At 36.5% G+C, this 26,720-nt stretch overlaps 4 protein-coding genes across 7 annotated transcripts; 2 read left to right on the top strand and 2 right to left on the bottom strand.

The window, feature by feature from the left end:
- Positions 1–1,936: 1,936 nt before the first annotated feature.
- On the top strand, positions 1,937–5,850 carry LOC113741683 (protein IQ-domain 26). 3 transcript variants are annotated; one of them, XM_027269281.2, is made up of 4 exons: positions 1,937–2,901; positions 3,628–4,103; positions 4,722–4,928; positions 5,010–5,850. In XM_027269281.2, the coding sequence occupies exons 2-4, from the start codon at positions 3,696–3,698 to the stop codon at positions 5,601–5,603; spliced, it is 1,209 nt and encodes a 402-aa protein (XP_027125082.2). In that variant the 5' UTR covers positions 1,937–2,901; positions 3,628–3,695; the 3' UTR covers positions 5,604–5,850. The 3 variants fall into 3 exon arrangements, with proteins under 3 accessions (XP_027125082.2, XP_027125083.2, XP_071903158.1); XM_027269282.2 differs by having other exon boundaries at positions 1,938–2,328; XM_072047057.1 differs by having other exon boundaries at positions 1,938–2,421.
- Positions 5,851–13,998: 8,148 nt separating this feature from the next.
- LOC113742423 (uncharacterized) lies at positions 13,999–17,341 on the top strand. The gene is made up of 3 exons (XM_027270259.2): positions 13,999–14,257; positions 14,518–16,771; positions 17,072–17,341. The coding sequence occupies exons 1-3, from the start codon at positions 14,194–14,196 to the stop codon at positions 17,091–17,093; spliced, it is 2,340 nt and encodes a 779-aa protein (XP_027126060.2). The 5' UTR covers positions 13,999–14,193; the 3' UTR covers positions 17,094–17,341.
- Positions 17,342–18,049: 708 nt separating this feature from the next.
- LOC140003727 (uncharacterized) lies at positions 18,050–19,273 on the bottom strand. Its single transcript, XM_072047056.1, has 2 exons — positions 18,652–19,273; positions 18,050–18,528 (listed from the first exon to the last, which is right to left on the bottom strand). Exons 1-2 carry the CDS (start codon positions 18,957–18,959, stop codon positions 18,225–18,227), a joined length of 612 nt encoding a protein of 203 aa, XP_071903157.1. The 5' UTR covers positions 18,960–19,273; the 3' UTR covers positions 18,050–18,224.
- A 1,959-nt stretch (positions 19,274–21,232) lies between these two features.
- On the bottom strand, positions 21,233–26,102 carry LOC140004540 (uncharacterized). 2 transcript variants are annotated; one of them, XM_072047055.1, is made up of 9 exons: positions 25,937–26,102; positions 24,610–24,703; positions 23,735–23,864; positions 23,474–23,596; positions 23,277–23,330; positions 22,350–22,396; positions 22,028–22,126; positions 21,780–21,834; positions 21,233–21,651 (listed from the first exon to the last, which is right to left on the bottom strand). In XM_072047055.1, the coding sequence occupies exons 2-9, from the start codon at positions 24,676–24,678 to the stop codon at positions 21,635–21,637; spliced, it is 594 nt and encodes a 197-aa protein (XP_071903156.1). In that variant the 5' UTR covers positions 24,679–24,703; positions 25,937–26,102; the 3' UTR covers positions 21,233–21,634. The 2 variants fall into 2 exon arrangements, with proteins under 2 accessions (XP_071903156.1, XP_071903155.1); XM_072047054.1 differs by having other exon boundaries at positions 21,522–21,651; positions 24,610–24,707; positions 25,937–26,085.
- Positions 26,103–26,720: the final 618 nt, after the last annotated feature.

Here is a 26,720-nt window from a genome sequence, read left to right as displayed (position 1 = left end):
ATTCTCCTTGGGGTAAATTGAAAAATGCTTTTGTTATTATCGAAATGCCCCAATCTTACGAGTGGTATTTATGTAAATTATTATATTAGCTAGCAAAAATGTAAAAGAGTCATATTATTTATGTTATAGCCGTCATAGATAGCACACTTCTTTGGTTTTACTTTTACCAACAAAATGGGACACTGTCAATTATATGGGAAAAATCAGTATAGGTGAGGAATAGCAAGAATCGATTAAAAAAAAAATCCCATGGAATAACTAGCGGCCGTTGGCCTAATCCTAGAGGTGGCAATTTGTCCCAAATCCTAATGGACTACTCATGTCCAAAAGGACTTTGGGCGTGATGGATATTGTAATTTGATATTGGGTTTAAAATGGGATGCATCACAATTGTACCCATTATTTGATGGAAAATGTTGGGAAATACTTGGGTACCCGTTAGGCCCAAATATCTTCCCAAAAAATTTCATTTATCCAAAATTCATCTCTGATTTTTTTTCCAAAAATCTAATTTTTTTTCACTTCCATTTTCTTTCTTTTCCTTTCTTCACTTTCCTACAAAAGAAAACCAATTAAGTAAAAATGACTTCATTTAAAGAACTTTAAAAAAATAAAGATAACAATAAAAATAAATTGAATTGATAAAATCTTGGTGTCTACGAGAATCAATGCTTTACTAACAACTGTTGGCACCCTTTATGTTGATTTTATGCTAATTGTTGAACTATACATAGATTTCTATATGCAATCCTGTTATCAATTTTTAATCAGTTTCTTCGTTTCTGTGCTAGCTTTATTCAGCATTTAATGTGAACTTCTTTTGTATCAAATTTTGGAAAATTTAAGAATGTCAGTAAGAATGAATTTGGTGTTAAAAAATCTTGTTTCTAGATTAAACCAAAAATTAGATTAACAAATAAAGAAAAAGATATATAGACATCCATATCTTTTTCTTTATTTGTTAATCCAATTTTTGGTTTAATCCAGGGAGAAGATATGTTCATTCTTACCAAAGATATGTTAATCCAATTTTTGCTAATCCTAGTAGTAATTGACAGTGACCCCTTTTATATTATATTTAGTAGTTGTATTCATGCTCAAATCCTTTCCTCTTTTCGCAAAGAATAGTGTGGGCCGAAGTTGGCATACTAGTTGCGAGTAAAGAACGAACCCCACCCGAGTTGGGCCTCTGTGTGTCAATTGTGGTCCATGTTCATTTTTTGTAGCTGAGTTAGGATTTCTCTTGGATTGAATTATATCCAGGAAATAGCAACTTTTATTTGTAAGTGTGTTTGGATATTCTTTTAAAAAAATATTGTAACTCTGTTTTTTGATGTGACATATTTGAGATAAAAGATAATTATTTCCATGGTAGTAAGTGAAAAATTTAAACAATATTTTTAAGCGTCATATTATGATATTTTACAAATTTGTATATGAGATTAAAAAAAAATCGACTTTCACGTTCTCACTTTTTTCCCTTCTCTCGCGGGTGCATGCAATTCGCGAATTATGCGATACGATCACCAAGCACGATATTTGGGTTGGTGTTAAGGTGGGAGGGGAAATAAGTAAAAAATTTTGGATTTAAAATCTTCTATTTACTTTAAAAAAGAAAGGAAAGAAAGGAAAAAAGAAGAAAGACCCAGGATGCTAATTATAGTATATGTTTTGGGTGTTGATCGGCGGAGTTTGTTAGAATTGACTTAAAATCTGCTATGCGTTACTGAGTTATATACATCTGGTAACCTGCGACACCAACTTATAATTGTTTCCCCCGGAATCCACGCGTAGAATTCAAAAAATAGAACCAAATAATTACAACTAATTTGAATTTCAAAAAAAAAAAAAGAAAAAGAAAAGAGCATTCATTCATTTGTGGTCGGATTTTGTATAAGACCATCCACAGCAGCGGTGGAGTGCTGCGCCTTTTCAGCTTACCATTTTTCGCTCACGTAATGGTGGGATGCTGCTAAATTAATTAATTGCTCAACTACCCCCTCCCCACAACTCTTACGAAACCGAAATCCCTCCTCGGGAACTTTACCTAAACTCTTGTAGTCCTCTTAATTACACCATATCGTCCTGGAAATTGTCCTCGTCCATACGAATTCAACGCAGCCTGAGATCTGCTCACTCACTACCCACTACTATTCTGCTGTTTTCAGTTTCAGCCAAAGCCATCATCTTGTTTCCAGAGAGATTTTCTGCACTAAAAATGGCAGAGATTTCTAAGCAAACCAACTCCAAGTCAACGAAAATCCATTGAGATACGGGGACCCAATAAATATCAAAAGAAATCTTTCCTTCATCAGCCCTTTTGTTCTGGTACATCTTATCTTATCTTACACAAGAGAAACCTATCAATGAAAGTAGTAGCTTTAATGGTTGATTCAGAGGAAGGATAGTACAGTTACTACGGTACACTGAAAAATCATTACTCTCGCATCACGTACTTTTTTTATCAGAATCCCGTCTCATTATTATTATTTGGCTTGAAAAGCTCATGAGAAAAGGCTAAGAAAGATAGGATAGACTCATAGAGTCGGTCAAGACTTCATGCATGTTATTATAGCAGGGTATGGGAAGAACCAGATAGTAAAAGTTTTTTTTTTTTTTTTTTGTTAAAAAATAGTTCATCTTTTTGGTACACGCTGCTCCAGAAAGTTGGAGGGATGGGATGGGAGACAGATTTTGTAAAGTGTATTACAGAAAGTTTGTTTACTGTTTGATAAAGTGATTGAGTGAGTGGTTTCTTCCAGTAGTTTCTCATTGGAGGAAGTAGAAGAGTTGATTGCTTTTTTGAATTTTAGAAGAAGGTGCAGTTTCAGTAGCAAGATTCAAGCTTGGCTTTTTCCCCTTCTGTCTCTTGTTTTCGTGATTGCAATTGCTACTTATACAGTAAGTAAGATTTTGTCTGTAATTTCTCTCTGTTTCTTTGACTAGCTTTTTGGTAGAGAAACATATTTTTGTTTTTGGTGGAGTGAAGGCTAAGAAAAGTGCGAAATGATTGTGCTTTCTGTAAGCAGTTGTTTTGAGTTCTCATTGGTTGAAGGTGGAAGTTTCATGCCTTTTTCGAATTTTAGGAGGTAGCAATTGTGGGGGCTTTGAAGCACTCTCGAGTCTCAATCTCTCTCATAGAAATTATTACTCTCTTTTAGCGTAATTCAAAACTTTTCACACTACTGATTTTGTCCGTAATTTCTTGTTTGTTTGGTTGGGATGTTTCAGTAGTCTCTCCCAGATTTAATTATTTTGTTTTTTGAATCTGTTTCTTTCAGTGATGCCTTTTTGTCTTGTAACACACAGTTCTTCACGAGGTAGTGTCAGAGCCATTCGGCCAAATAACCAAATCTATAAATTAAAAAATAAAAGAATAATGATAATAACAAAAATAATAAAATAATATACTAATCTTTCTCTCTCCATTCTTATAGCACGGATGCCTTCTATAATACCTTTTCCTGTTCACTCCCCTGGTTCTATTCTCATCACTTCCGCAGCTTGTTTGCAACACGTAAAAGATTTCAAGTGTCCCTTAACAGAGAGTACCCTGCATAAAACATTTGCCACCCAAGTACGCTCTAAAGATTGCAATCTTGACAGGTTCTCTTTTCATGTCTGTAGGATTACATTGTCTCAAGACTGCATCTTTTCTTTGAGCATATTGGAGTGAAAAGGAAAAGAAGAGGAAGATGGGAAAAGCTACAAGATGGTTGAGGGGATTGTTGAGAATGAAGAAGGACAAGGAAAATGTAGAGAATTCTTCAAATTGTAGTGAAAAGAAGGAGAAGAAAAGATGGAGTTTTGCAAAATCCGGCAAGGATTCTGGGATTGGGGGTGGTCAGAGGCCGGTGAGCATTCCGGTTAGTGATTCAGCTTGGCTTAGATCTTACATTTCTCAGACGGAGAAGGAGCAGAGCAAGCATGCCATTGCTGTTGCTGCTGCCACTGCAGCAGCTGCTGATGCTGCAGTAGCCGCAGCTCAGGCTGCCGTTGCTGTTGTGAGACTTACCAGCCAGGGCAGAGGAGCTATGTTCAATGGAGGAAGTAGGGAGAAGTGGGCTGCTATCAAGATTCAGAATGTCTTCAGAGGTTACTTGGTAAGTTGGGTATCACCTTAACGCTGATTCTTGAATCTTGATTGTTTGAGAATGTCTTCAGAGGTTACTTGGAAAGTTGGATTTCGCCTTTAAAGTTGACTCTTGAATCTTGATTGTTTGATGCTGGACTTATATCGCAGGCTCTATTTTCGACCCTTCATACTTGGCTGCTATCTTTTTTTGTGTAAATTACTGTTTGCCTCGGAATGTCAGCAAAGCAAAGTAGTCCCACCTCCCAACGTTCTGATTGAACAGTGATTTTTTAAAAATGCTTTTCTTATTTTCTCTTTCCTTTTTTTTTTTAATCTAGTTATCATAATCTTGTGCTTTTTTATTTTTCGGTTACTTGGGATGTTGCCTCTCCCTTATTTGTAGGATTTTGAAATTGAAAATGTTGCTTCCGCATGGCATGAACTGGGTAAAAAAAATGGTGCTCCTCATTATTGTTGTTTTGAATTATCAGTGTGTCTGTTTTGTTCCGCAGGGTTTCAGTTTTGCATATATCTTTATTGTGACTTATTTCTGTTCGTTTCTGGATTCCAAAGATCAGTCCTCTAAGCTTGTAGTTTATGAGTCTGCATATTCTTGAAAGGTGAACTGATTTTGGTACTATGACAGGCGCGAAAAGCTCTGAGAGCTCTGAAAGGACTGGTAAAACTACAGGCTCTGGTCAGAGGTTACCTTGTTCGAAAGAGAGCCGCAGCAACTCTACATAGTATGCAAGCTCTAATTAGAGCTCAGGCAGCTGTCCGCTCCCAGAGGGCTCGTCGCTCTACCAATAGTGATTACAGATACCCACCGGAAATGAGAGCTAGGAGATCCATTGTATGATGACTAAACTGAACTCTATATTTGATGGATTCAGGTTAACTTGGTTTTGCTCAACATTTTTTGATGCCTTCTCAGGAAAGATTTGACGAGTGCAGAAGTGAATTTCACAGCAAGAGACTGTCAGCTTCATATGATGCTTCGCTCTCTGGATTTGATGACAGCCCAAAAATAGTCGAAATCGATACGATCAAGCCAAGATCAAGGTCTCGCAGAATCACTACTACTTGCATGTCTGATTCTGGTGATGATCAGCATTACCAGGCTATGTCATCGCCTCTTCCTTGTCCAGTTCCAGCTCGCTTATCGATCCCTGATTGCCACCACTTTCAAGACTACGATTGGAGCTTCTTAGGCGATGAATGCCGGTTCGCCACTGCTCAGAGCACCCCCAGGTTTATGAACTCCGGTCGTTCCAATGTCCCTGTAACGCCATCCAAGAGCGTCTGTGGTGATAGCTTTTTTAGGCCATACTCCAACCATCCAAACTATATGGCAAATACACAATCATTCAGAGCAAAGTTGAGGTCTTACAGTGCTCCAAAGCAAAGACCAGAGCCAGGGCCAAAAAAGCGGCTTTCGCTGAATGAAATTATGGCATCAAGAACTAGCTTCACTGGCATTAGAATGCAGAGAACCTGTGCCCAAGTTGAAGAAGATTTGAATTTCTGATTCCTTTCCATCTTATTCAAGCTGATGAATCTTGGGATGTCAGAGTTTCATGTGTTGCAACGGGTAACGAGTTTTTGAATAGAGAAGAGGAACTAACCAACATTAACTTCTCTATGCTTTGATTTTCCTTAGCAATACTACTAGCTTAGAACAGAGAGCGCTGGTGTAAATTAATCGATAGAGTTTGACTCAACTCAACTCAACGATGGATGATGCTTCATGAATGAGAAATCAATTAAGTTAGCTATCTCCGTCCCTTGTCATAGTGTTGGTGTAAATATTCCCCTCGTGCTTACAAATTCGTCATGTTCTTGCACTAGTTTCCAAGCTTTCTTGATAGTCTTTTTTCTTTTTTGTTTCAATACATGCCATATGAATTCATCCCAGAGATCCCAAAACCGGTTTTGGTTCAACACCCCCTCTTCACGGGTCAAGAAAAGCATATAATTCCGACTTCCAAACAATTAAATATAGACATGTACACACGTCTTTATAAGGCAAGTCCGTAGTAGAAATATTCTTCTGCTATTAGAAAAGTGAGATCGATCATCGATGAGCCTTCCACCTTGCTCGAAAGTAACAATTAGTACCAAAAGAGAGAGGAATCGGATAACGTCTTGATTTTAAAAGAAAGAAAGTGGGATAAATGTGGAGGAGGACCGTCTTGTGTTAGGGGAATGTGGGCGTCCTCTTCCCAATGCTTTTTCCTTCCTTACTTTCTGGTATGAATTATGAAATTTACATGCAGGCAAGTGGTTAGTCTAAGCCAGAAAAGTGGGGGTGCACAAGGCTGAGGAGGGGCTCTTCTTCCCTCCCATTAATGCTTGTTCTTGCTAAAGCCAAAAGACAGACGCTCAGAATGAGCTTTCAGCCGGAGAGGACAAATGTGAAATTATTCCATTTATACGTCGGAGAATATTCTTCCTTGGCAAAATGAGTAATGATAATAATTGCATGGACTCAAGCTGTTGCTGTTTCAAAATTTTTCAAATTCTGGATGCCTTTCGGGTCCCGGCTTTAAACCCCAAAGTCCCAACTTCCAACTAGTCTTCAACACAAACTTTGACTCTTATAACTAGTTTGGGAGTTTAGAATAGAAAAGAAAAGAAGAGAAATGATAAGTTAGAAAAGAAAAGAAAGGATCAAAGTTTCTATCTAAGTTGTTTGAGAGTTTTAAAAGATAAAAGAAAGTGAGTAGTTTTCTTTTGTTTGGGAGTTGAATGCAAAGGAAAGAAAAAGATACTTAAACAAATTATTTTACAAATATGCTATTTCTATAAACAAATGTGAGAGGGATTCATCAGGTATTAAAATGTTTTGTATCAAGATTTTAAGGGTAATTTGGTCATATTGAAAAATTTACTTAAACTTCTATCCGTTCCTTACCTTTCCGCCCAACATTGGGCGGAAAGTTTTCCAAAAGGTGGAGGGCCGTGGAATCTTTCCTATTCTTTTATTTTCCTTCTCATTTTAACTCCCAAACAATGGAAAAACTTTCTTATCCCTTCAAAACCTTTCTTTTCTTTTCATTTCCATCCTCCCAAACTAGCTATTAGAGAGGGTATGCTCGCTCAATCGGCTAAGCAAAAGATATGAACACTAGTCCCATGAAGAAGTTTGCAAAGTGCAAGAATTATAAAGCATTAGTCCCATAAATTTGATTCCTTGTTGTCTTAACAAATTATTAAAGGGGCACGAGTGTTGATATTGTAGTTTTGTCTACGTCTATCCCACAACAACCTAAAATACCACTTAATTTTTTTTCTTAATCTAAGAAAGAAATCCAACTGGACTTACAGGGATCAATAGAGATTTAATTACTATTGGACCAGACGGGTACACTACGTACCTGAATGAATTTTTTAAAGAAATCACATATTATAACAATTGTTGGGAGGCAAGGTTTAAACCCTTAACCTCCCACCCCACCAAATCTAAAGTATTTGATAATGGACAACAGCCTTTTTACAATATCACTTAATTGAAGTTATAGAACATGTTTCCATTGATTTCTTTTCTTTTCTTTTTTTTTGATATGCTTTTAGCTTTTGGATACACAGTACACGTCCAGTTATATTTTCAACCGTATTTTTCTCTCAACTTTTGTTTATTCTAAATCTAAATAAATCCAAAATCAGAAACACTTGCGGTTTTCTAATCTCAAATGGGGACTCAGCTCCATAACCAAAAACACGAACAGGGATAAAAAAAAATAAATTGGTTGATTTTTATTCAGGTGGGAGGCACGTGATTAAGGTGGTGTCACTGCAATATGCTAATGAATCTTAAATTTCTTATCAGTAATGATTAGTATTTGATTTGATTGATGTGTTGGGGGATCTCTTGAAAATCGAAAGCTGCTTTGCATCACTCATTCGCCTGTAAGAAGCCAGAAAAGACACAGGTTCAGGGTTGGTTCGGTAATTTCAGAATTTTTTAACTGTATCAGCTTCCGTTCCGCTGACGTCATATTAGATATTTCGTGCAGTGTGACGATAAGATTCTACTCTGCCCTGCTCTTCGACAATTATTTGATTCCCGTAATTGCCCTTGCTCCTAGTATCTTATCCCAACACAAGTGCCACCGTCTCTGGTGGAAAGGTCAAAGGAGAAACATCCTTCCTTTGCTGCATTGTTGTAGTAGTACTTTTCACACAGGTTTTGAAATGTTAAGGATAACGGCACAATTTTTCATGCAGATTCTTTCTTTTGGCTCGTTATTGACGCAAAGCATCTTTGAAGGCTTGACAGGAATTCAAGCACAAGATGTTTACCACAACACAACACTTGATGATCATCTCGGATGGCTTAGTTGGTGTTGGAAAATTAAATTGAAAAATAAGTGTGTGAGAATTAATTGTTTGTATTAAACAAAACTAAGCTTACAATAATGTTATCTTATGATTCTTGCTTTTTCACTGTTGTCTCTTATGATTTTCTGATCTCATGTACCCGTGACATATTGATGCATTTTCTCTCGCTAGTGCAGATTTATAATAATGAATTTATGTCTTTTATAACAAGAAAAAAAAGGGTACTTACTCCTACGCGAAAATAACATGCAAAAGAGTTCTTTATATATATATATATATATATATATATATATGCACATTGCACGAACCTCGTGAATGTCAACTTTCACATTGCCCATAAGAGGAACACAACTTGGAAAGCCAAGATCATAAGATTGGAAATTTTATTCTTCTTTCTTTTTTCACAATATTGTTAGATTAATAATTCTCTAAGAATTGACTTTTGAATTATAATTATTAACCGTCATATATCTGAGTTTAAGTTTGATTACTACTGGTTAGAATAAGATAATAACATATTTGTAGGTAAAAAAGAAATGCCTCTTTTCTCTTTTATCTCTTTTGACTCTTTCAGTAAATTCATTCGTTCATATTTTAGTATTTAAAATTTCATAAAAGAGTTTCTAGCCATGCATGTTCCTTGGCTCATTTAAGGAATGGCTAATGGGATGATATAAGCAAAAATTTGAACATAGAATATATTAATACAATGTATTATAGAATCTCCAATGAACACTACCAACTATTTACTGCTATCGGTTATCAGGATACAGCGTATTAAATTCTAAATCTGTTTAGATGGTAAATTATTTAGGATAAATTTTTGAAAAAATACTGCGGTGTTTTTTTTTATATGATATATGTGAGATAAAATGGTGATTAAAAATATATTTCAGAGATTTGATGGGATGTATTTTAGTCATTTCTTACGTGAAAGTGTAAAAATAAACACATTAAACCAACTAATTATAAATAGGAAAATATGAAAATGACAAATGCAGTGACTTTGAGAGGTAAAGAAATCTATCATTGCCCTATTTCTTTATCCCTATATTTTAAATATCTTCATAAGTATTATGTATTGCTGCTATAGCGTGTGCCACCTTAGCGTCATTGTAAATAATAATATAGCCTCGCTAATCCGCATTTGATTATAAAACCAAGGGGCAAATGGGACAGAGGAACAATTGATTAGTTGACATTTTCTATTTACATTGCTAATCCTTTCCTCAAGAAAAGGAAAACATTAAAATAAAGGGCCAAAATTTGAACGTAGAGAGAGAGAGAGAGAGTTAGTAGTATTTAAAAAATTTTTGCAAGATTAGAGAAGCATTAACCCTAATTAACTGGCATGTCTCTACTGATTCATACACAGTGTGTGAAAATATGAACTCGTCTTACACTTTCCTGTGGATATCTCTCTGTTCACGAGAGAACATGGGATGGGAGGTGTTTTGTGGTTGGTCCAACGGCTATGGCCGGCGTCATCATACCCCTTCTCTGATGTACTAATACCACTAAAATACTTAAAATTACTATTATAAGTACACCATCTAATGATCTAGGGAGGTTTGTTAGGGATTAATTAACGCAAGAAACGAGGTTAATTTGTTAATGCAAATCGAGGAGCTCCAATTTGATTAGGCCCATGAAAATACTTATAGAGTAGAGGGCTGCTAATGGGGTTTGAAACTTTGAATTTTGAAAAGCGGGAGAGTGAGTGGGATTTATTAATTGCTTAACAGATACACTAAAAAAAATTAGTCAAATTTTTTTTTTTTTCAAAGTAATGGCTTTGCTGTTCTTAGTTAACGGTACTTGCTAATTTACTAGTCCCAACATGTTGAAGACGTCTTCTTGCTCACCATCCTATCCTCGAGTCAAAGAAAATGCTTGCATTTATGTCTAAGTCCAATGTTTGCTTCATTGTACTCGGTAGCAGTACCATCTTTGTGGGTCAATCCAAACGGTAAGTTTGCTGAATTAAAATCGTCACTTTGACCTTTTGAAGCCATTCACTATTGTGCAAATAATTGGGTAGGAGATTATTTGCGTGTTTTTTAAATTTGAATATCATTGCATTACTTTTCGTGATGCAATATACGTGAAATAAAGCGTGAATAATAAATAGATAATTGAGAAACGTGTTTATAATGCAATATATATATATATATATTTTGGCAAACAATAGTATATCCAAACATCCTGAACAGCCATTATTTGGTTTCAAATTATGTACTTGCATCATAAACACAATTTCTAACATACTTTTGTATATTTTCAATCATTTTTTTATTTCACATATATTACATTACAAAAAGAGTGATACAGTAATTATTTCAAATAATCTTCTATCCAAACACTGTTTCTTATCCACTTAAAAAAAAGTTACTTTGAAACATAAAAAAGACTTTGCATTTATAAACCAATTATTCACCCCAAAATTAAAGTATACCATAATCAACCATCTGACCAATACAAACTTTTTGTGAAAGTATCTGTATCCGATACCAATAATAATGGGCCTGTTTGGAAGTGAGTTTTTTACCTACTAGTTTTTTAACAACTTTTGCTACAGGAACCCTAAAAAACTTCTCAAAACTTTTTACCTACACACTTCAAAAAATACACAAAAAAACTTTCCCTTCAAACTTTTTTTCTTTTTCCTCCCCCACCCAACCCACCACATCCTCCGCCGTCAGCCACCACATCCTCCGCCACTTCCGGCACCGGTTACTATTCCGGCGGCCAGTTCCGGCCATACACAAAGTTTTTTTTTTCTTTCCCTCCCCTCTTCCCCTCTGCCTCTCCTGCCCCCTTCCCCCTCCCCCTTTCAGACGGTTTTTAAATCCTTCATTTTCAAACACAAAAAATGAACATATAACCCCATGAACCGAACAAGAAAAATCATAGCCCAGAAAAAGCAAAAAAGTCCAGAATGGAGGATTTTGACATAAAATTCAATGTGATGGTTTCATTATTCAATTGGATGCAGAAGAGCAAATCCTTCTCGATGAAGCGTTCCAAGTTCCGTAAATTCCTCGATGCTTTTTGCCGGAAACCTGGGGACTATTTTAGCGCCATCCGCGGGGTGGCGGGAGGAGGGGGTCGCGCTGGGGAAAGGGCAGGGGGGTGGCAGGGGAGGGGGTTGCGCAGGAGAGGTGGCGGGAGAAGCTGGGGAAAAGGCAGGGAATGGGCGGGGGGAGGGAGAGTGGCGGGAGAAGCTGGGGAAAAGGCAGAGGGTGGCGGGGAGAAGCTGGGGAAAAGGCAGGAGGTGACGGGGGTCATGTTGGCAGAGGAAAGGGCAGGGGGCTTGCAGGGGGAGCAGGTCGCGGTGGCAGAGGGGAAAGGGGCATAGGGGGTCGCGGGGGGGGAGGGGGAAGGGGCACAGGAGGTGGCCGGGGGGGGGGAGGAGGTCACGGTGGCGGGAGGAGAAGGGGAAAGAGAGGAGAGGGGTGGCGGGCGCGACTGCTGCTGGGAGGTAATGGGGAGGAAAGAAAGAAAGAAAGAAGAAGAAGAAAAAAGAAGAAGAAGAAGAAGGAGAAGAGAGGAAAGAAAAGAAAAAAGAAAGAAAGAAAAGAAAAAGAAAAAAAAAGAAAAGGAAAAAAAAGTTTTTCACCCTACAAAATTTTGCACCTTACAAAAAAAAATTTCACCTTATAAAAACTTCTACAAAATTTTTTCAAAAACTTCTACAATGCACTACAGTAAAGTTTTAGACAAACTCCCAAAAAATTCAGGTTCCAAACAGGCTCAATATCAAGTGAGAGCTTCGTAAAACTTTCAACTTTTGAATTTGTGAAAACTTTTCAAGTGAACTAACTGGTGATGGATGATCATCGTCTCTCTCCCTATACGAATATTCGTCTCACTTTCCCCTCTATCCATATTAAACCTTAGACTATAATAATAAAAGCTAACACGTTGCGGAATGTGTAACTTTCACAAGTTTGTTTGGATTGTAAGTTATTTGAGATATTTTTACTGTAACACTTTTTGTAATATGATGTATGTGAGATAAAAAGATAATTGAAAAGATAAAAAAGTTTATTATAAATTATAATGATGATGTAAGTGAATATATTTGGAAAAATAATCAGCTTTCCAAACAAACCTATATTAACTACTCACTAGCAAAAGTTCCATTGGGACACTTTCTGAAAGAACTTTGAGTTTTTGATAAACAGAAAAGCGACAGCGAGCTTAATGGCATAAGAAAATGCCCTGACTTGCCAAAAAGCATATGATATGGCCTAGGGGTGGCAATTTTTGACACGACCTGAAAACACGACACGAATCTAACACGAAATTAATGGGTTTGGGTTGAGGTTTCGGGAATTCGGATCAGAATCGGGTTGGACCCGATGAACCCGAAAAGAAAACAGGTCGATTTCGGGTCAACCCGTGGTGACCCGATATGACCCGTTTACGAATTAAAAATAATTTAATAAACATAAAAATAATTTAATCTAACTAAACTAAGTTATTCTTTTTTTCAAAGGCATTAATTACTTAATCATAAATGAATTTATTTAATTTGTGTGAAGTTGAAATTATTATATTTGGACAAATAATATATTATATTATTTTTTACTTTTATACTGTTTTAATTTATTTTATATTTTGTTTGGGATAAAACACTTTTACGGTGTTTAATTTATTTTAGATTTGGTTTGAAATTATTTATTTAAATTTTCATTACTTGATTATGTAATTAGTTTTGTGAGAAATTGATTTTATTAGAAATTACAGTAATAAATTAATAAATTAAAATTAAGTTTCGGGTCATTTCAGGTCGACCCGCCAACCCGAAATTTTCGGGTTCGGGTCAACCCGTCAAAAAATCTGTTGACCCGAACCCGACCCGCCAACCTGATTTGGACCCGAATTGCCACCCCTAATATTGCCTCTCATGTGCAACTTCTTTTAGGTTATGGGTCTTAGCAAATGAGACGCCGACACCCCTACGAAAAGGTACAATTACAATTTACAAACAAAGCCGAATGCCACCCACTTTGTCCATGTGCCGCTTTGACATGGACTCATCCTAGACAAAACCGGTCCATAGGGACCATAACAACGACTCAATATACATTACGTATAATAAAAAATAAATTATAATCAAAATGGGCTCTTAGGAATTTTTTTTTTTTTTTCAAGTTTAAAATATTTTGTTCATTAAAGAATTGCTGTTTGATGGTGAATTTCATATTCTCAATCCAAAATAGTACTAACTATTAGTCTATTATAAGGGACATCCTTTTTATTCATTTTTTTGGTCCATGGAAAATTGTAATTGTCCGTAAAACTTATTTAACTAATGTTCCCACTAATGCTGAATCTTGAAATTGGACATGCTTGAGAGCGTATGGGCCTTGGGTCCCCATCATCTCAGAGGGAACGAATGAATACTCGTCCCTAATAGATATGGATCAAGGCCAATACAATCATGGGATTTAGAGCCCGCCCAGATTTCCCCAAGATCCGAAGGATGACCCTTCCTTATAGCCGTTACAAACTTCCAGCTCCCAACGGTCAAAAAGAGAGAGAGACTGAAAATTCAAATCCCCAACTGCCAAAACCAGACAAACCACCTTTCTTACCCTCCTTGATAGTTAATACCGCCTGTGCAACTGCCTCCAAGAAAGCACCTGGTGCTAACAGTTCCAAAAATCAGAGAACCGCTCAATATTACAAAGAAGAAGATCACCAAAAGAGAGAGAAAATTTCTCCAAGACGAGCATAGAATTTCAGGGAAAACAAGCTTGAAGCCATTGATGGACAGCTTTGGAAAGGGTTTTTCATCACAACCTCCTGCATCACCAAAACTCTCGATATCAGGTAAGCCCTTTTCCCCTTTTTTCTCGTACTAATTTACGGAACTTGCATTTTGTAATATGAGCTGTTTTTTTTCCTTTAATCTGTTTGATTGTTCGTATATTTTGGGTATAACTGAGAAATTCTTGGAGTTATTGTGTTAATCAAACTTGTTTTGGTCCACTCTGCCTGCAAAAAGTAGGATCTTTGATGTTAAAATTTCTTCAATCGTCAGTTTTCTTGTATTTTGGGTCACTGCGAGTGCTTTCTTTGACTAAATGCAGGGGAAACTAAAGAGAATGATGTAAACCATGACAATTTGGGATCTAATTTCGAGTCTCAGAACCCCAAGAAACCTCTGACCAAACACTTTATGTCACCTACGATTTCTGCAACATCTAAGGTTACTGTTCCAAGAACAAAAATTCTGGCTGAGAAAAATGAATCCACAACTTCTTGTGATAATGACCATTACCCAAAATCTCTGATCCTTGAAGCAAAAAATGGCCTCCACGACACAGGTTTGGGTGCCTCTCCTCACTGTGATCAAACATCAAGCTGGGCTAATTCGGCTTGTGTTAATGCCTCTGTTTTCTATGATGGTGAGGTGAATAATTGTTTTGCTGATTCTTCTGTGAGGCCTTATGACCCTTTGACTAACTATCTCTCCCCAAGGCCTAAGTTTCTGCGTTACAAACCAAATAGGAGGCGTGAGATACTCCAAAGAAGTGGAATTTTTAGTTCCCGGAACCAGAAAATTGTTGATGAACAAAAATTTTCAGAATGTGATCAAGAAGAGCTCTTGGATTCTTCTCCTCAAGAAGGTTCTTCACAGATAATGATGATTAAGGCAGAGGATAACCATCATGATGGTCAAGATGCTGATGGTGACGAGGATGAAGAAAACGAGGAAGATGAGGTGCCAAATTGCTGGTGTTTGAAAGGATTGGCGAAATTTCTAGTTTTGTTGGTTGTCATAGGGCTATCAACTTCTTACATATCGTCTATGAACAATCCTAGACCTTCACCAGTTGTACAAGCTACTGGAGGTCTTATGGAAGGGTACCACAGAATACAGAAACATCTATTTGAAGCTGTCTACACAAATGTGCATGGTAGTCCATGGCAAAATGGATCAGAGCGAACTTTAGGATTTACTCTGGATGATGATCATGAACTTGGAAGATATCAGATAGATTTAGATGATGAGGAGGAATGGGATGAAAGCACTGATGAGATAATTGAAATCCCTGAGCCGCCAACTGGTGAATTTGAAGATATCAGCGAGGATGATGAAGGGTGCCACACAAATGTGCATGGTAGTCCATGGCAAAATGGATCAGAGCGAACTTTAGGATTTACTCTGGATGATGATCATGAACTTGGAAGATATCAGATAGATTTAGATGATGAGGAGGAATGGGATGAAAGCACTGATGAGATAATCGAAATCCCTGAGCCGCCAACTGGTGAATTTGAAGATATCAGCGAGGATGATGAAAGAGATGAGGAATTGATTTGCCCAGACTGGAAAAGTGCTGAAATTATAAATGATAAGGTGAAAGAAACAAATGAGGCGTCTGATCAGTTTCCAGTGTTTGAAAATGCTCAAACTGATGCAGCAACTGACCAAGAACTGAATGAAGTAGAGAAGGATTCTGAAGGGCTGCAGCAGTGTGCAAGTTTGGAGAGGAAGCCTGCTAATCTAATTTACAGGGCTGATCAATTGGAAAATGATGACAAGGCTGATCAAATTGAGGGGGCTAAAGCAGGAGAGGAAATGACAAGGAATAGACCAGAGAGAATTGAAGATGCTACAACTGTTAGGGATGGTGAAAATTATGACAAGGCTGAAGAACTAGACAGAATTTATGTCGAAGAGGAAACAAATGAGACTGAACTGCAGTTATCTGAAGCTACTACTAGCAGTGTAGGAGATGAAATTTTTCTGCCTGCGAAGATAGAAATTGATGATGACACACAAGCTCATACCCGCAGGTTTGAAATAGGTGGCAAGTCAATAAAGGATCTTAACTTCCTGGACCTTGAACCGATTGCCATAGCTATGATAATCTTCTCTATATTTTCCATTTTTTTGGCATGTCTAGTGTACAGATATCGCTTAAGGGCAATACCAGCTCCTCTACATGATCCTCAGCTTAAAGCGTCTGACAGAAAAGAGAAACTGATTCAAGCACAAGTTTGTGGTCAAGTTGAGCATGCGGAAGAGAGAGCTGAGTCTATTTTGAAACCTTCATCGGTGTCTTTTCCATTTGAAAAAGGTCATAAGGAAACATACATCCATGCACCAGATATCGAGTTGCTTGGAGAGTTTGTGATTGGAGAATTCAGCACTGTTAGGCGGAGTTTGGATCGGAAAGGCAGAACGATTGAAACTGGAGAGACCATTTATTCCATTTCTCATGGGCAGTCACGAGCTCAGCCAGTTGCTCGAGCTCAGACACTCAATGTTTCAAGTACAGGTTCTCCTTCATATGGAAGCTTTACAGCTGAAAGATCATGCTCAAGAAGAAAGAGGTAAATCTGAACATATTTATTTATACTAAGTTTCGTTTCTTTTTGCAATTTTCTTTTCTGGATGAGTCAGTCACTTTGGTTTCCTATGTATCTTGATCCCATGAGAGCTTAGATAACTGCCTCATTTGCGAATACAAAAATTCTTAAAAACAACTACGAAAAGGAAATCGCCTCCATGAGGCTTATATATATACTGGGAGAAGTTGTCATAGCTGTTTTTGAAGCATCTCTTAGACACTTCAGATGATGCAAAATTTGATACAAGAGCAAGTATTCAATCTCTATTTTTGGCTGAAACAGGGAGGCAGAGAGGGAAATGTGAAGGCAATAACAACTCCAGTGAGGAGATCAAGCCGAATTCGGAACCTTTCAGCCACATGCCCTTGAATTTAGTTACAGATAGATGCTTTCTTTTTTCTTTTCCCTTAATGAAACAGCTCTTTGTTGTTTCAGCAGCTAGCCTTCTCTTTAAACAAATTACACGGGAAGCTAGCTGTCTTAGGAACTAGTCATTGCAAAGCAGGCTGTAACTTGTAAAACAATATTAATATATGCTTCAGTGACAATTCACTTGGCTCTAAGATCCTTTCCCTATCTTTTTATGTTTCCCATAATTCATGGCTAATATGTTCCTAAGACGAGATGATAACATCTGTTCCCCATATGCTTGATACATTACACAGACTTCTGTTGCAATCCAATTTATTCCTGATTACTGCAGAAAATTGATTTCTTGAAATGCATACAAAAACGTGCAACCTCTCTTATAGTTCCTTTTCCTGCGAGTTTGGAACCCGCAGCACAAATGGCATGATCTAAGACAAGCCTTTAGCTTCTCTTTTCTGGATGTCAAGACATCAATACTACAAACCTTAGGAAACAGCCATTTTATATGTACGTGGTGGTGTTAATGAATTTTGGTTTTTAGGCCAAAAAAAACCTAGTACTACTGCAAAAATTTTTTTTTTTCTTTTTAATCAATAACTAGATTGGAAAAGCAGTGAGAAATGGGAGATCGGTAGTATTTAGTATGCATAAAATAATTATGACTGACATTTCACATACTTCTCCCACATGAACATGAACAAATAATTTTCGGTTTACAGAAAATAATAAAGAAAAAAAGACCTCCATGTTGTGTTTTATGGTTTGCGAATATCTTTGAAACAGTTTCAAAAGCTTTTACTATATGAAAAATATGCAAGCACCAGGCAGAAAAGCATCTTTGTTGGAAAATAATTGGGAGTTAAAACGATCTAAAGTAAAAAGGGAACTGACTTAACGAAACAAAAACAGGTTAGGATGTACTCTGTGAATAGCTAATTAATGAAAATTCGTAGTACACAACATTTCTCTCTTAATATCCTTGTAATTTTAGTAGTAGTTTTATTCTAATTTTTCCTACCAAAAACTCAAAGCTTTACACTTTTCTATTGGAAAAAAAAAAAATTGTTCACATCCCATCACCCAAGCTCTTTTTCAAAGGTTTCTGTGGAAGCCTGCTGCTGCCATTAATGAAACCTCCCCTTCTACTCGGAAAAGATGATGAAAGTGAGCCCCTCGGTGTTTTCTTGGAAATAATGGGCTTAGGAAGAGTGAATGTTCTGTAGGCATCCAAGCCACCTTCAAAATTCTTGCTTCCCTTGTGTTTCCTTCTACAAGGAGCCTCTTTCTTTGCCAAATCTTCTATGCTTGTAACCCTTGCCAAACACGTAAAAGACTCAGATTTCCCTCGGTAAAAGTTAGATAGTCCCCTCCTGTTATGAAAAGAGAAAAAATACTTTAGCTCAATTCAAGAAACTGCAAATCTATCCAAAAAAAAAAAGAAGAAGATAAGATAAGAAGACGAATAGTTTTTTAATTTTATCATAACAGCTTACTTGATAGGCAATTGTTCCATGAGCTCGGACAAGTCATATAAAGCTCCACTAGAATTTGAGGATGAGGAATGTGTAGCTGATGACGATGCATCATCCCTTGTATCGTTCGAGGAACACGATCCATCTGAAATAGTCGAAGCTTCAATGACGGAGGATGCTAATGATGATGATGATGATGATGCAGCGTCAACATTAATCCAGCAATTCTCATGATCTTCATCGATTATCCAGGGATCTTCATTCTTCAAATGACCATTATTATATTGAGACCATAGATCTTGAAGCTTTTGATTTTTCCCTTCTCCCATACTTGAAATGAACAAGAACGAATATACAACCACAAAGAGAAACAAGGCGAAGAAAAGAAACTCCTACAAATCCTTCAACTTTCAATCAATTTGGAAAAGTATATTTTGGGACCAACCTATGGAATCATCATGCTCACACTACATATATATATATATATATATATACACACACACACACATAACTTTTATGGATTAGTTTAGTAGTCCATACAGAATTCATCATGACAGCTTGGAAGATAGAATTTTGGTGATATGAGGATAGGATAAAGACACATCCAAAAGAACGAGAGTTGACATGTGAAGCTTATTTTTGGTTTGGTTGTTAGATAAACTACAAGTCATGTATCCCAGAGTCCTACAACTTGGTTGGGAATATTCCTCTTTTTTTTTTTTTTTTTTTGGTTTCCAAGTGTTTCTTGATGGATAGACTCGAGCGTGTCTGGATTACACGTTATTTTCATCTTATTTGAACATACTACTAATTTATTTATATCATCGACACATTTTCAATTATCTTTTTATCTCATATATATTATATAAAAAATATGCTACAATATTTTTTTTCACAAAATTATCTCAAATAATTTACTAACCAAACACACTCTATAATTTGTTGGGAAGCATGCACTCAAAAGTTAGCATATCCTATGTGCATTTAGTGAACATACAAAATAACAAATAATTAATATACAACTACTATATAAATGTTGCCACTAGATTTTAGGTCCAACTACTTAAAAAGATAATAATAATGTATCTAACTATTATATGTCGGGTACAAAACTTTCTACTTACGCTTTTTAAAAAAATAAAAAGAGGAATAAGTAGGGTGGAATGGAAGTTGATGAAATTTGCGGTGAAGTTATTGGACCGCTTTCTATGTTAATATAATCAATAGTAAACATGATGGATTACCAGAAGAATTTCGCTATCGTTGCCTTATCTGCAGATTCGACATTATCTTCTCGTATATACGACGGTTTCAAAATGATATGAATCCTTGACTTGTAGAATTGTGTCTTGTCGTCGAAAGCGGATAAGCTCTGCTTCTAGTTCTACGTACGAAACCCCATCCACTCCATTTCCCTAGCTAGCCCCCCCAACACCAGCACCAACACCAATCCCCAAAAAGAACACTACTACTAATCTTCTTCTATGAATAAATTATCATAGGTAGTACGTAGTAGCACTGTAGCAGTAGTGGTCTTGCACAGTACAAGTAATTTTTCGAGAAGCCTGCAGGGACGAAAAGTATTATTATTATGATCATGAAATACTATGGTGCAAAATTAATATTCCAAAGTCGAATACAAAGGACCTTTGACCGGAAGACTTTGGAATATTTTCCGGCATACCAACCAAGAGAAAAAACCAACCTCTTCCTCTGTTTCTGTTAAATTCTTGTGCCTACCTTAACTATTAGTATTAGTCGATTCAACTTTTTCTTCCTTTGATGGCGTCAACAGATTTCTCTCAGTTTATCATTTTAAAGAAAAGACAGCACACAGCTTGTGGTAATGTATATCCACCTTGATAAGGCTTGGCAAATCAAACAGGTGGATTATCAATAATTTATGTATCTAACATGTGGATTATCAAAAAAAAAACAGGTACAAGGTAATCAAATCTTGGATGGGGCTTGTGGAAAGTGCAAGCATGCATGCCTGTTGTTCAACTTCATATGATGAAACGTCCAGTTTCTTTTCTTGCGGCTTTAAAACTCATCCTTTTACCCACTAACATGAACATAAATCAAAGAATATTCCATCATCCAAGTTTCCTACTTTGGGGACAGTCGGCGTTTAGAGTTTAGACCTTGGAAGTTACAAATTCATGGCGGCTGAAACATATTTAGTAGTATGTTATTTGTGGTCTTTTTCATCTTATCAAATAATAATCATAATGTTTGGACAGAAAAATCGCGAGCTACGCAGTGATGACATTTTGAATTTTCATTTGACCATCTGAATAATTGACTTTCACTGCAGGATAAAGAAGGAAACAACACCCCAAAAATAATAATAATAATAATAATAATAATACAGGCCGCCTATTTTCTACGTAGTAAAATTGGTTACCGTCGGTAAGGGGTAGGATCAGAATTATGAATATTTAAGAGATAAATAGTTCATGCCTTCACATTACAATTTTCTATTATTTTCTTCGTCGATACGATAGATTTTATACTATAACTACTCTTACTCCACACTAAGGGAAAGGAAACACCTAAAGAGGTGGGAAATCCAGTGAATCACCACCTATCTAGACGGGTGTTGCAGAAAAGTCTGGATATTAGAATGCAAGCCAAGGGATCAAATCCCTTGACTTACACCCATGTAGAGGTTTAAAGTTCTCTTTCGTTACCGATTATTACAACTTTCGATTTCAAGATGCAATTTTATGCTATATCACCAAAAAAAAGGTAAAAAAAATGAGGCAAAGCTCCAGCTGTCACTCCCCGTTCCCAGAACTTGCAACCACAAGAAAACCATTATCTCTTCCATGGTATAAACTGTCACCACCACAAAATGGAAACGTCGAATCTTGACAGAGTAAAATCCATTTTGTGAATCTCCAAGAGCCTCTGATTCTGGCTCCATGCAAAATGGTAAAAGGATGTTTCTTTGTTGGTGCCAACTAAAGGAGTCCAGATAGCACGTTTACGAATACATCATCTAAAGTTCTGGTTCATCTGCGACGCAACGCAATGGATTCAGTAGCATTAGCTTTCGTAATTAAACCGCAACCATAAACCTCTATTGTTGGTATACAATAGTGGAAGTGAAAAAAGTAAGATCATGCCAAAGACAAAGTCCGTACCATCATTATCGTCACCCATGTTAAAGTCGTCTTCATCATCATCAAAATCAATGTTCTGCAACAATTTTTTCAGTTTTAGCGCATCTACACCGAATATAAGCTTTATATGATATTTGCAATGGATAGGTGAAGTCAAAGCATGAGGTCTAGAACGATTTGCATTGCCAACAGTTGATCCCTCCCCACATCTTCCGGCAGGGCCCTTATTGAACCCGAGACAGAAATACAGTCTCAATTGTTACAAATACCTGATTATAATCACCATCATCACTATACTCCTCTTCATCCTCTTCAAGGTTTTCATCTCCTTCCTCCTCTTCATCCTCCTTCCCATTTAATTCTTGTACCTATTGCGTTCAAGGTGAATAGAAACAGAATAATCGGGACAACCAACTAGGACAAGTGAAGAAAATGAGTAGAAAAATGTGTTCATCTGCTCAAGAATGCTTCTCACTTCTATTGTGCTACTGAATAAAGAAATTGCTTTCTTTTGTTTCTGCTATTCGGTGTTTGAAACAGCTCTACCAAAGGAGAGAAAGCAGTGCTCAATACAAACAGTAGCATTCTTACCTGATGCTTCTGCTCAAGCTTTTCAAAGACATCCAACTTCTGCATGTCTGCCACATGAAAATCACTGTCAGTATGGAACAAAAAGTTAAGACTCTACAAAAGCCAAACAAATGAGCAGCTTTACAGCAAATTTAAAGTCCTTGAAGCGTCACTGTGGTGTTTAACAATCTAGCACAATCTGCTTCATGGGAAACAAGGTTTCAATATTTCCCAAATTCTGGTTTTGTCCCCAAGTTTAAACAGAAAAAATTATCCTAGGAATCAATTACTGGTTCCCAGACCAAACCAGTAAAAGTAAACATAATATAAGCTTCTTTTTTAGTACATAAATGATTAAGCTTCAAAACCAAGTAAATGAAAATCATTAAGTTGCCAAGCCTACTGATTGAAAATAACTCCAAAAGCACACTGGGTCCAAATCTAATTTGCAATCCTGTGACTATTCAATACTGCCATGAGAGAGACTGAAAACTGTTGCCAAAAGGATGGTAATGAAACTGAAGAAGGAGAACATTCCATTGCTCATGAAGCCAACCAAAAAAGTGGTAGCTCACAGAACTATTTCTCAATTTTTATGGCATAAAATATTTATAGATGAAAAGCCAGAACCACCAAGGAGAAATTCAGAACAAAGAAGCAGTCAACTATCAACTATTTCTCAATTATCAAATTCACCAGGTAAAAATACGAAAACAAAAGGCCATCAAGGGATTTCAAATGACAATCCTTAATCATATGAAAAATATAAACCAAAACCATCTCAGAGCCAACCACAGCTAAATTTAAAAAAAAAAAATTAACATTTGATTGACATAAACAAAATGAAACACTGACAGATCAACTTCATTTAAAAGTTAAAAAGCTTAAAGATTAAAAAAATACATTTAAGCATGATGAAAGAAGCAACAAAGTGTATTCTCATATCACCTGCTTCAGGGTTCCATCTCACTCTTTTGATACCATGCTTCTCCTTCTTCTCATCTTCTCATCCATCAGCACACCAAAAAATAATAAGGTAAAAGACAAAGGAAAAGGAGAAGGTCGAACAATAAGAAATGATACTTACCGTGAATGATGAGTTTACAACCATTTTTAGATCTCCAGAATTGACAAGAATCACAAACCTTTAGCTAGTTCAGCAGGAACATAATCAGGCTCCATTCTTATGAAGTGGGAGAGTGGCTGCTTTGAACTTGCTTTTTTAGACTTCCTGTCTGCATGCTTTTCTATTTCGATTCTTTGACTTTCTACCAGCACAAGTTCAGGAAGAAACAAGACACTTATATCAATCAGTTGACACAGTTCTAGCATCAGACTTATTTCTTCTCGCATTCTGCTACTCCAAAAACAAAAGTAAGGCAGTGTTCAAGCATATGAGTACTTACTCTTTGCACCTCCACTTTCATCTTCAACATAATAAGGAGAAGAGTTCCAGTATCTCTGAAATTTACTAAACCACACGGCGAAGGATGGATCAACTTTCACACTTTCTGCAGTTCCTAGTTCCTCAATTTCCTACAATTGTGCAATGAAATAACTTAAGCACAACATACAACCCAACTGACAAATACATTAGAGTTATTACAGAAACTAAGTATAAACAGTAACAAGATACTCTCATAGGGAACCCATACAATAGCAGTTCAATAGGGTCAAAACAACCTTTGCCTAACCGCCATTGATTAAACTGAAATTTTACATTACTACCATACAATGGCTATGAAATATCATTCTATGGATGATTTTGATGATTTGCATTTACGGAGTTTAGCTCTAAGTTTTTATTCAAAGAAAAAGGCGACATGAGACCCCTAAGTTCATAGTAGTTGAAAAGATTTAAGACATGTTTGGAAGTTTACAGCATTTGACAAAATCCAAAACTTCCCTTGAAGACCTGAAAATCCAGTTTTTTCTCAATACAACCAAATATGAAAAATCTTCAGGTAATTTAGATTTTGGTTCAATTACTTTGTGAGATAAATGCAAGTATATGTAGAGATTGGTTGATCACCGTTTCTGAAATGCCTTTTTCTTATCTTTCAAATGCTTACAATTCTCTGCCCTACCACAAGACTAAACAGGCTAAATCTATTTTCAATCAGTTCAGATTCGTACCATTAAAAAGAAATTATTCACAACCAAGAAATTGCAAAAGAAAAAAATAACTAGTGCAAGCTTTGACTATTAGGAAGGTGACAAAGCAACTTACAGGAAAGGAAAAGTCACCATAACAAGAGGCAATAAATTTAGTTTTAGTTACCAGAAAGAGATCAAAATTTTCTTGCTTAGCAGCACGAAATCCACCACGTCCTCGCCCTCTGAATGCCATGTAACAAAATGTTCTTCTTTGCTAGCTTCCTAACCAAAGTTAGGCCAAAAAGATTCATCACTGTCTCCAACAAACTGAGTACAAATAGGGAAACATGCAAGGTACTGACCAGTGTTGTTTTAACTTTTCTAAAATGCAACAGGTGGACCAACATGGTTAATCATAACTACCAATAGCAAAATCTAGTTTACCACAGCTTAATTAGAAAAATAAAAAACAATGACTGATAAAAGCAGTACTCCAATATATACAACTGCAGAAGACAAAGTTCATCTAAACCACCAATGGAGTCCCATTTTCTTTCAAAGTTCCACCCAAAGACTGAAACCCTTTCCAACTAAAAGTCAAAAGTGTATTCGAGTCACATATTCAATACTCAGCATGTACCTAACCCACTATTTACTGCAGAAATAAGTACAAAGAAGAATGCGTAAAATCAGGGGTTCGACCTTTTTTTCTCTGCAATCTTTGTTTATCAATTAAAATAGATGAAGAAGCAAGACATAATCTACTTTATCTATAAACCTCCATATATACTCCAGTAAAAGAGAAAATTTTGATGACAACTTACCCGTTACTGCTTAATTGTAGCCTTGAATAAACATATGGAGCTCCTTGATTATTAAGTTTTTCTACTACAGGAGCCTGGCTGTGCCTTGCACAGCCTAGGCCCACCTAAAATCTTAACTAAACTATATGAGAATAACATTTCTCCTGGAAAATTAACAACAATGTTGGGCCGAACTGAGCATATTTTCCCATTCTTTTTTATCATATAGGTCGACATTCTTCTTTCAGGTTCCTTTCACACGCATGCTGCTGATTTAGTGGGCAGAACCATATGAACATAAACCCCTATTTTTACCCTAACCATTTCAAAAGACATTATTATTTCCTACCTACTGCTCGAGCTCACTTATTATTGTAGTATCATCAGTTTTAATCCACGTACATGCTGATATATGATCCCTGATTTACTTCAAAACTTAACTACACATCGTCATGCAACGCTTCCAAAACCAAATACTAACTCTATTTACAAATAAATGATAATATCAGAACATACATAAAAAAGAAACCATGATAAAAAAAAAAAAAGCCAAATGAAATTTTAGTGATTTTCAAGCAGTAAGTTTTAACATAACAGATTAGTGGGGAAAAATATATAACACACAAAGGAAACACTCTAAACCTAAAGAAAAGATGAATTTCACCATGAAACAGGGATAAAAACACAAAATAAAGAAAAGAGGCATACCAGAGAAAAAAGCCAATATCAACAGCAAAGAAACAGGCCTCCTCTGTAGTCTTCTTAAGCTAAATGAACCATCATGATTCTTGGAAATAAACAAAGAAGCAAAGTTCAGACGTAACCTTGATGTCTAGGATGATCAAGGACTTAGGATTGAGGACGTCCAATGAATGAAGAAGAGTGAAAGCTGTTGTCTGAATATATTCAGCGGACTAAAACTAGATGTGGCTTTTCACCCTTGTGTGTGTGCGTGTGTGTGTGTGTGAAAGAAGGCGCCATACACTACATGGGCTGAATTCGCATGTGAGACTCTCAGTTTTTCAAAGCCTGATCCGATCCTAGGGCTGGCTGTCCAGTAGCCGACTCCAACGAAATCATCCAAATCTGTTTGCGGTTTTGGGCCCAAAAGAATCAGGCCCGTAAGATTGTCCCGTATAGCATGCCCCTTTTTTTACTTTTGAAAAAAAAAAAAAAAAAAAAAAGGCCATGAGAGGTTGGAGGCAGGAACTATTTTTATTTCCTGTTTTAATAAAGAAGACAATCCATCCACTAGTATTATTGGCAAAGCTATTTTTGGCTGTTCCATCAAGCGTGGCAATGAACTCGAAATTCCTACTGGAATATTTATTTGAAAGGTAGAAAGAAAGTTAGTAAAAAAAAAAATACGTACAAGTATTTTGTATTTTTGTTATTGATCATTTCTACCATTTCAATGTTTCTTTGGTGAATTGTTTCTATAAGGATTATTATGATCCCATTTCAGAAAACTGGAATCCCCTTTCTACAAGGC

The sequence above is a fragment of the Coffea arabica genome, chromosome 4e, assembly GCF_036785885.1.
Source record: "Coffea arabica cultivar ET-39 chromosome 4e, Coffea Arabica ET-39 HiFi, whole genome shotgun sequence".
Lineage (NCBI taxonomy): Eukaryota > Viridiplantae > Streptophyta > Magnoliopsida > Gentianales > Rubiaceae > Coffea > Coffea arabica.
This window is presented reverse-complemented; position numbering and strand designations above follow the sequence as displayed.